Source organism: Pseudorca crassidens, chromosome X, assembly GCF_039906515.1.
Source record: "Pseudorca crassidens isolate mPseCra1 chromosome X, mPseCra1.hap1, whole genome shotgun sequence".
In the NCBI taxonomy this organism is placed as follows: domain Eukaryota; kingdom Metazoa; phylum Chordata; class Mammalia; order Artiodactyla; family Delphinidae; genus Pseudorca; species Pseudorca crassidens.
The window spans coordinates 40,390,772-40,401,010 of NC_090317.1; the positions used below are offsets into that span (position 1 = coordinate 40,390,772).

A 10,239-nucleotide genomic window follows, 5' to 3' on the forward strand; every position below is an offset into this window, starting at 1 on the left:
CTTGATGAGGGACTTAAGGGTAGTAGGGGTCTGAGAGCATCTGTGTCTCAAGACTACAGTATTGAGTATCCAGAGGAAAAGGCTAATGAGATCTGGAGACTTATGGTGTAATTATTATTGCCAACTGAATTTAGCTGTTGACACTGTAGCTCTGGCTATTCCAGACCTTGGGCTTAAATGCACAATTACCATGTTGCACCTGGGGGACTCAGATTTTCCTGCTACTTGCCACCAGTGGGTAGGCTGACATATGGAACAAGTCACTCTGTTGATCCTATCATAATGGTAGGCCCCAATAAAGAAGAGTTGGCAATGGTTGTTTGCTCACTTGCATGAAAGCCAAGTGGTGGCTCCTTAATCCTGATAAGATATAGAGACCAGCCACTCAAGTCAAATTCTTGAGATCCACGTGGGCTGACCAATCTCCAAGATAGGAAAGGAAGTGTCATTCACTCTATGGCTCACTACTCCCTAAAAAGAAGTCCAGCGCTTAATTTGAGTGTTTGACTATTAAGAGACAATATGTCTCACCTAGACAGTTTGTTGTACCCTACGTCTATGTTGAAGAGAAAATCTAGCAAATGTAGCTTGGTACAGGAGTAGCAGGCAGCTGGGATAGTGCAACAGGCTATCTCAGCAGCCCTACGTTTGATGCCTGTAAAACCCCAAGGGTCCCCTGGAATTGTAGGTGTCTGCTACTGATAACTAGGCTATTTTGAGCTTCTAGCAAGGGAGACCACCTCCACCTGGCAGTGCCTCTTGGAGTCCTGAACTTGATGCCTCCCTGAGAGGGCCATCCACTGCACCCTTTCTGAGCAACAGCTGCTAACCTGCTACTGGACATTTGTGGAGAATGAGAGCCTTAGTCAGGACTGCCAGGGAACAGCACGTCCAGACATCCCTACCTTGAGTTTGTTCCACTCAGATCCTCACAACAAGGTTGGAAAGGTACAACAATCTTTTCTTATTAAATGAAATGTTGTATTTGAGAGAGGGGCAGGTCTGGTCCTATAGCTGTGTCTTGCTTATTTGAAAAGGCTGTGGCTACCTATTTAGGGGCCATTTCACCTCTGTTTGCTCAACTACAAGGGAAGTCTTTTGCTACCTGGTGACCACACTTCCAAGAAGTCCCCAAGGATGCTTGGTGTTGGCTTACTGGTGTCTTGGCCACAATAAAAGCTTACAGTGTCCCCGGGCTTCAGCACTCCTTTAGCCTCAATGACAATCATAAAGGACCCACTGCAGTGAGGACCAGTCAGCACCATGGGCTAAATTAAAAGCTGCCCTCCTTGCCCTAGACAATGCTCCTAAGGGGCAGGCATGCTGTATTTTCACTGGCTCTTGGGCTCTAGCTAACAGCCTAGTTGTCTCTTGGAGTTCATGGGGGATGATTGATTGTCAGACTGGGCAAGTGGCCCTGCTACCAGAATCGAATGAGCTCAAAAGGCCTCCATCTGGGTTACCTGCCAGCAGGTGACAGGACTTTGAGCTCTGCCCACGCCTGGCAAAGAGACTACTTCCACCCTCTGCTGCCATCCGGTGGCTACTTCTGGTGTCAAATAACCTTTGAAACCTATTCTGGCTACGAAGTTGCCATTCCTGTGTGAGCAGCAGATTCTGGCAGCACCAGGGCGACACTTGAATCTAAGTTCCGCCACGCTTTTGGCCACTTGTAATCTTTCAGTGCGAGCCATTCATGATGAAGGAGACTCAAGCAAGACCGCCAGAGCACCCCGGAAGTGCCGTGGTGTGTGCCAATGAAGAATACCTTTCTGGTTCTCACTCCAAACAGAGTACAGCTCTTTTTGACCAACCCGTTATTCTCCGTAATGACTTGAGAGAAGCTGATTCCATGGAGAGAACCAGCAGCCAGACAGAACTGGAGGAGCACAGTTAGAGAGACAAGAGCTGTTCACGATTTACAGCCTTGGTCAACATTCTCAAGAGCATATTGGATGGAAGCAAAACCTCTAGGATAAATCAAATAATAACGGCTGAAATTTCAAGGACTAAAAAAACAGGCAGAGATGGGCATGACACTCATAGGTATTCCACGCCCCTTTTCATGCTCTGGTGGCTGGCATGATCAAGAAGTAGAGTGGATTTTCAAAGCTTTGACTATAAAAGATTGCTGGACAGGCCGTGCTGCCAGAATAATCACTGCCAGACTAGACATCACAGTCAGACTATAGGGTCACTATATGAGGCTGTTCCCAGCAAGGGAATATTCCCTTTCGTTCGTTCTTTCTTCCTTTCTTTTTGTATTTTGGCTGCGCCTTGACGCTTGTGCGATCTTAGTTCCCCAACCAGGGATGGAACCCAGGCCTGGGCAGTGAAAGCGCTGAGTCCTAACCACTGGACTGCCAGGGAATTCCCCAGGAATATTCCCTTTCTAAAGGGAATGGTTGCTTGGGGGATGTCAGGACAGGGAGATCACTTCACTCTATCAGTGATTCCACACCGACAATCCCCAACCATTCCTCTTTCTTTCTTTTTTCTTCCTTCACTGACCTTAGTCAGAGAACGAGGTGAAAGTGACTCCAGCTTATTGCTTCTACTATTACCTGGCTCCAGTCATTGGACATTGTGGGTCACAGATCACAGGGATAGTGATCCACTGGTGGAATCTGTGAAACCTAGATTACCCTTGTGGTGGCTCCCTCAGGCAGCAGTAGGTGATGGTCAATAGACCATTGAAAGTTCTACCATTGTGCCACAGCCTATGTCACTCCTGGAACATCCAGATAGGTCTGGATGCACGTGGGAAATGGCTGGGTCAACGGGAGAAGTACTGACTACTGAATTAGGACAGGCAGACTATGGGGCCATGGAAGGAAAACAACAATCTCAGTATCTGGAGTGGAACTCCTTGTAAGCTGGCAGGTGCAGAGATGGGGATCGGGTTTGTGTCCCCTAAATCCAGCACCACGGCTTGGCAAATATCCCCACGGCCCACTTGAGTCAAGTGGCGGTAGCAGCTGACTGAATTGTCTGAGGTTTGTCCTTCCATCCACATAGATGGGAACAGAAAATCTTCCATGGCCATGGCTATTAAATTCGAACCCCCTCATAGAAACACTCTGACCAGGACAACCTGGTTTCATTATTACTGATACAAGTCCACATGGTTCTCCTGATGCATCCATGGCACCAGAGGCATGTATGGATATTGAAGCTGCATTTATTCAGCAACACTGCCCATGTGGCTTTACCAAACCAATATAAAGGTGATCCAAATCAAGTGTAAGAAGACCCTTTAGGTTATATGCTTGTCTGTGTTGGAGAGTGGGCCACAGAACGTCTTTCCATTGGGAGGAGGGGTAATGTTTTAAATCCTGCACTGTCCCCTGTAGTTATTGGAAGTGACGCAACCCTTTGGAGCACCTTTAGAGACACCAGGCAAAGAGGGCTGTTCTACCTGGGGAGATACCTGGTTCCATAGCCCTGGCATCAGTGTCCAGGCCCTGGAGACAATGGCAGAAACATACCTGTAACTTTAGCTCTCATAGCCAATGAGGTGGCACAAGGTCTGGAAGATAAGAGAATCAGTCTAAACTTCCTTGTACTCTTGTAATGGATGACAGACTGGCCTTAGGGTACATTCAGGCTCAAGGGGGAGGAGTATATCCGATCAACAACATCTCCTTTCTGGTTGGCTTAATTCCACCAGGTGGAGCAGCTCAGCTATTGCAGCAGTGCAGGTACGACACTCTGCATAGTTGGGACACATTCCTCAAGGATCTGGTATATGCACTGAATCAAAAACTGATATTTGACACTATGTCGCCAAATCTACTGTATATGAATCTGGGAACCAAGGAGTGAAAATCAGATTGGCTCACGTAAAAATGAGTCTGATTCCTTTATGATGTTTGAGTGCTGAGGACTTTTAGGACTCAGCCTTCCCTCTTCCCCTCCACCCCACAGCTGGGTAAGCTGACACGAAATCCCAGGTAATCTCTTCTTGGAAGCCAGCAGGAGGTTCAAGCCATGCAAGCCCCTACCTCTGCACCAGAACACTCACCCTGGCCCCACCCCTAACCGAAACAAAAACCTGAAATCAGTCTCCTTTCCCACTCTTTCAAGCAGTTTTCAGAGCAGTCTGGGAAGGCTTCCCTGCTCTTCCCTGAAAGCCTTATTATGTAAAGAATAAACCTTGTCCTACCGTCTTAGTATGTGTTATGTTTGGTGTCAGCACTCTTGACATCTGCAGCAAATTTTAGCTGGGAGGATGGGGTCCATCCTTTCTTTCTGGAGTGTCTACAACAGTTCTTCTCACCATCATTCCCTGTAGCACACTTGCAGAATGTGTGCTTCCCATCCCTGAAACTTTAGGGTCTGCCGTATTCAGTGTTCTGGATCTCAAGACAGACTGTTTCTGGTAAGGCATACAGGTTGGATTCTACTGAACTTGAAGCTACAGCGACCATCTGGTCACTTCAGTCTCCTCGTGGCAGTGGATCAGCAGGCAAATAAAGCAGATTTCTATATTGGAGGGGGCAAGTTGACCCTGATTACCATGAAGAGATATGAGTTGTTCCTACATAATGGGGACAGGGAGGAGTATGTCTGAACCGAGAGGATTCATCAGGAATTGTTTTGGTGCTTGCCCAGTAACAACAGGAAATTGAATCAGTATAAAAGACCTAATGACTCCTTCATAATCTTAAGAATTGTGTACACTTGAGATCTTGGCTAAGTGGGGCTGAATGCAGCAAAAAGTCTTGGACTGTTGACTCAGAAATCATTCTAGAAAGCCTGCCTTTCCACGGCTATCATGCTTATCTTGGTCCTTTAAAATAAGTCTCTCACTTTCTTTGTTCATTCTTTGGAGCGTTGAAGTGAATATGTTACTGAACCAAACTTGGGTCTGTTCACCCAACGTGCAGCAAAGCTAATCTGACAGCCAGTTGTGGTTAAGGAACGTACAGCATTTTCTGCAAGGTGCCAAGCAAGGAGTGTGGGCAACTTATGCTCAAAAGTCCCAAACTCCCAAATGGCTTTCAGGGAAGGATTTTTAAAGGCAGGGTGAGGGAGAGGGTAGTGATGATATCCTACATGATATCCTTGTCATTAGTTTGTGATGAGGTAACAGGGTGGTATTTGGGGAATTAACATCATCAATCTGATTTCAATCTGTCTGGGATCTACTCGCTTGTGCTCAGCACACAGTTAACTTCTTCCACCCGGTGGAGGTTTTAGTATCTGCAAAACAATTCAAGGATATGGCTCAGATTATTATCTATAGCCCTTGAGAAGGAACTATGGGTCCATGACTTTGTCATATGGCCAAACTATTATTATTTTGTCTTGCTTGACTGTTTTCCTTTTTTTCTGCATTTTCTCAATTCTCTGATTAAATTTGCTCTTTGGAACTCAGGGAAGGCTTGGGAGGCTATAGCTCTTCTACAAACAAGAGGTGGGGTGGGGAGTGAAAGGGTGTCTGTAACTACAGGGTCCTGTTCCTTTCTAATTTAGCAGCAGTTCATTAAATTCTTTCCAGCTCCTGTTGTTAACACTTCTGCAACTTTCTGTTCTGAGTGCATCCATTTCACCTCACCTTTTTCCTAACTAGCTTTAATAATGTTAAAATGTCCAAATTCTTTTTTTCTCTTTCTTCTGGTAGGTTTTTTACTATTGCTGACATATTAACTATACAGTTTTTAATGACTCTGCCCCTATTGGCACCAGCCATCTCCAGATGGAAATCAGGGAACAATTCACCCTGTGCAGCAGAGTGCCTCTATATGGGGACATTTTAGTTTTGCTGGCAGTGGTAAAATTAAAAGTATCGGATATGCTTGGACATAAAGGGTAATTGGGGACTCCAAGGTCCTGGAAGGAAAGGGAGGAAGGTCTCAAACTCTAGAAGCTGGGTCTTGAAACTTCATTGAATCGCAGACATGTCAATCCTCGCCTTTCAGCCAATGAGTTTAGAGCTCCCTACGGGGGGGGGGGGGGGAGATGGGGGGGTGGGGTGGAAGCAGTTCTCTGTTGACCCTTTGAAGTTCTGGCTCCTGTCAACTGCCTATCAGATTCTTTCCCGCCTTGTCCAACGGCCTCCCAGGCACACTTATGGTTGGCTGCTCCTCGGGCCCCACCCCCCCACCCTTCCTTTCACGAGTCCTCCAAAGGCCACCATCACAGACTGTTCCGCTGTCTGCCGCCATCTTCTCTGCCTCCCACCACCCCCGCCCCCCTCACCCGCCCCGTCCCAGCAGGCTCTGCTGCCAGCAGCGAGACTTAGCTCGGCAGCAGCCATTTTTGCCAACTAGGTCTAGCAGCCGGATCGCTTCTCTGGTTGAGGCACTGACTGGTGCGTCTTTCCTGCCATCTCTGCCACAGAAAAGCGGGGCTCAGCCACACGTGGTCAGAACAGAGCAGGCAGTGGGATGGCCAGCATCCCTGGATCAGTCCCAGGAGGAGCGGTGCCGGCAGAACGGGGTCGCAGGGTCGCCGCCCGTAGGGTTTTACTGGCGGAAGTGCGAGCCCTGTGGGAAGAGCAGGGCGCCCAGCCCATAGTCCAGGAGGACTGGGGTGTAAAGCTGGTAGAAGAGCAGGAAGAGGCGGAAGAAGAGAAGGAGAAAGTGGAGGAGGCGGAGGAGGCTGAAGAAGACGAGGAGAAGAACGAAGAGGCGGAGGAGGGAGACAGAGACAAGGAAGAGGACGAGAATTATGTGGACAAAGAGGAGGAGGAGGACGGTGAGGAGGGCGCAGAAGTGGTCGCGGTATCTGTGAGTTCCCCACCGCGCGGTTTCGGTCCCTTCCCTTCTAGACCCCGTATTCGTTATAACGACCGAGTCCTGGCCGGCCGCACGCCGGCCACGCGGTGGTTAGGCGCTGCTCTTGGGAGCCCAGGGAGCCGGGAGAGAGAGGGGACCAGATGCTGGAAGGCGAGTACCAGGCAGAGGGCACCCCGCCCTGGAAGCTGCGGGAGCCTGCAGAGGGGGCGGCATCCTAGAAGGCAGAGGAACCTGCAGTGGCGGCAGCGGAGGCCGAGTTCTGGTTGGGCGAGGTCCTGGCTGATGCCTCCGAGTCCCGGGAGGCTGGGGCATGTGGACCCGACGACGGGGCCGAAGCTGGCGAGGGGCGGCCCAGACCTCAGGCCCTTGCAGCCCCTGCTGGGGCATCGGCCTCAAAGGCAGGCCGCACTCAGCGCTGGCCTCTGGCGGTTAGGCAGCGGGTCAAAGCTCTCAAAAACCTTCAGGCAAGATATGCACAAGTAGAAGCCCAATTCTCTAAAGACCTTTAGGATCTTGAGAAAAAGTATGCTGCCTTCTACCACCCGAGGGGCAAACAAATGGCATACCTCACTTTTGGCTGACGGGCTTCTAAAAACGTAAAGATTCTCAGTAGGATGACCTGAGAAAATGATGAAATGGCACAGGGGCACTTTTCAGTGGTTGAGGAATCAATGAGCTTCGCGGTAGAATTTGTCTTTAAATCGGGCGAACATTTTCCAGTGACGTTCTGGCAGAAACATACAAACATGCTCTCAGGATCAGATGATTTCGATCCCTTCTCCAAAGGGCCAGAAGTAATCAGCAGCACAGTGTGTGAGATCTACTGGAAAGAGGGGGAAAATGTTGTGAAAACTGTCAAGCAGCAGAAGTATGAGGGCCATGGAAGTGTTGTATCAACCAGTAGAAACATGACCAGCTATTCTTTTTACTTCTTTATTTATTTTCTGACATATTTGTCTTTTCCAGATCCTCCCGAGGGCAGAGAACTAGATTCTGCTGCTGATTTTAAATCGGGAAATGTTGTCCACCACCTTGTGATGCCAAAGTCTGTATCATTCGACACTAAAGGAGAGAGTGAACATCAGTATGAAAACGCTGATGAAGAGAAAGAGGATGGAAATGAGAAACCAGAAGAAGGACCCAAACTGGATATGGTCTCAGCAGAGGGCAGCTCTGGAGAATACAGGTATTATTGTATAGTGCAAGCATTCCTGACATATACCTGTTACTAACAGCTTTATGTTTTGTTTTGTTTACATCCTTAATCTACTTTTTATCTTTTTAACATCTTTATTGGAGTATAATTGCTTTACAGTGGTGTGTTAGTTTCTGCTTCATAACAAAGTGAATCAGCTCTAGTATACCTATATCCCCATTTCTCTTCCCTCTTGCATCTCCCTCCCACACTCCCTATCCCACCACTCTAGGTGGTCACAGAGGTCCGAGCTGATCTCCCTGTGCTATGCAGCTGCTTCTCACTAGCTATCTATCATGTTTTTAATAATTTTTGTAAAGTAAATAAGAAAAAATTGGTGAAGTTTAATTTTGGAAATACAGTTTAATGTACTTGTATTCTTGATGGTATAGAAGGAAGTGTGTTCTGAAATGTGTTTCATTTACAGCCACAAGTCGTTTGTCCTGTAGCCTTAAAACTACTACTGATGGGAAATTTATCAGACCTGGAAATAGAGACCTGTATTTTTTTAGAGGTCTAAAATATAGAGACCTATATTTTTAGAGAGTGGCCACGAGGAGAAGCAGCTAAAGCGACCAAGCTGTGCTCTAGCTGTACCTTCATCACGTGGCCACAGAAATGGAGTCTCTTGGAATAACAATGCCTTTGAGAAGGTGAAAGTAAAAAGTCAAGGATTTGACTTACAAAGTAGTAAAAATTTAAGGATTTCAAATAAGACTGCATTTCATGAGTAATTCACAAATATTACTTCAATTTAGATTTTTTATTCAAAAGAAAAGAAAATTAGCCATAGTAAGATTATTGGCTATCACTGAGTTGGTAATTCAATCTAAATTTCTTTTTCCTCTACCCATTCATCTTTTCCTTTCTCTCTCTCATCTCTCTCTCTCTCTCACAGTAACACACTCTTTCTTTCTCCCTTTCTTAATTTTTACACCTGCGGATGTTTGATAACAGCCTCTTTCTCATTTTACAGATACGGAAACCAGAGGTCTGGGAATATAAGGGATTTATGATTTGTGTAAGGAGCATAGGCCCTTAAGGGGGAAAGACATTTAAATCACAGAGTGGCCTTTCAAGAACAAAAGCTAGCATTTATAGTGGTGGGCAAGAGAGAGATGAGGTTGGTGTGATGAAATGCTGTGCACCCTGACAACCAAGGGTCTGGGTTACAAGAAGAAAACGTTTTGTTTTCTCCTTGGAGAGCCAATAGATGTTCATAATATTGACTCCTATTTAGAAAGTCCCTGGTGCATGTTATTGGTGTACAGTTGTTAATTGACTCTTCTCCCACCCTACAGTTGGAAGGCATAAAAAGAAGTGGACAGCGAAAGAAAAGATGAATTTGTTCTTCACGGATATTCTAGTTTTCATTAGCCCACAATACAAATGTTGTTTCAAAATTCAACATCCCAAAATGATATTAACTGACATCTGACTTTATTCTTACCTTTGACAGATAAATTTGACAGTATTGTTCACATTGAAAATAAAAGCTTGTTTGACATGAATAAGCTGCAGAGTTGGGTTTTTTTTTATATAAATAATACAGACTCCAGTGTATCTTGGTTCTATTTATTTCGGCCCACCTTACTGTCATTGAAAGGGATTTGTTTCAACTATTTGGTAAGCCTGTTTGACATCCCTTTATAGCAGCCTCAAATAAATTGAAATATTAGATTATAAACAACTTGTGTGGCAATAGAGATGGTGGCGCAGCCTCTAGTATATGTTACTGAAAGAAACTGATGGATGACCTAGCTTGCCTGGAGACCAGATGGTGCTAGTGGCCTGCCATGGAGCAGCAGCATCAGCGTCTGCTGGGAATGTGTTTGAAATGCAAATTCTCAGACCCTGCTCCAGACCTGCTGAATTGGATATTCTGAAGGTAGGCTGCTAGCCATCAGGTTTTTACAAGTCCTCCAAGTGCTACTGAAGCACACTAAAGTTTCAGAACTGCTGCTTTAGAGCAATGGGGGAAACGTTTAACTACACCCACAGTAGGACCAGCCTTAATTCACTGACTTGGTACTATTGCAGGTAAACTGAACAGGATGGTGAGATCTGGACTGAGGAAGACACTAGAATTCTCAGGGGCCTGAGACACAAAGGCCTCCGGGAGGGATGTGTTAGTTTCCTAGGGTTACCGTAACAAACTACCACAAAGCGGGTGGCTTAAAACAACCGAAGTTTATTCTCTCACCGTTCTGGAGGCCAGAAGTCTGAGGTCAAGGTGTCGGCAGGGTTGGTTCCTTCTGGAGGCTCGGAGGAAGGATCTGTTCCATGCCTCTCTCCTAGTTG

General features: G+C 46.6%; 1 protein-coding gene across 1 annotated transcript; it reads left to right on the top strand.

Annotated features, from left to right (window-relative positions):
* Positions 1 to 6,377: 6,377 nt before the first annotated feature.
* Positions 6,378 to 9,452, top strand: LOC137217304 (uncharacterized). The gene is made up of 3 exons (XM_067723968.1): positions 6,378 to 6,702; positions 7,710 to 7,929; positions 9,240 to 9,452. Exons 1-3 carry the CDS (start codon positions 6,393 to 6,395, stop codon positions 9,250 to 9,252), a joined length of 543 nt encoding a protein of 180 aa, XP_067580069.1. The 5' UTR covers positions 6,378 to 6,392; the 3' UTR covers positions 9,253 to 9,452.
* The last annotated feature ends 787 nt before the right edge of the window (positions 9,453 to 10,239 follow it).

Coding starts and splice junctions, on each gene's coding strand:
- LOC137217304 (XM_067723968.1), top strand. CDS start 6,393: ATGGCCAGCATCCCTGGATCAGTCCCAGGAGGAGCGGTGCCGGCAGAA. Junction 6,703..7,709: donor CAAAGAGGAGGAGGAGGACG/GTGAGGAGGGCG, acceptor TGTCTTTTCCAG/ATCCTCCCGAGGGCAGAGAA.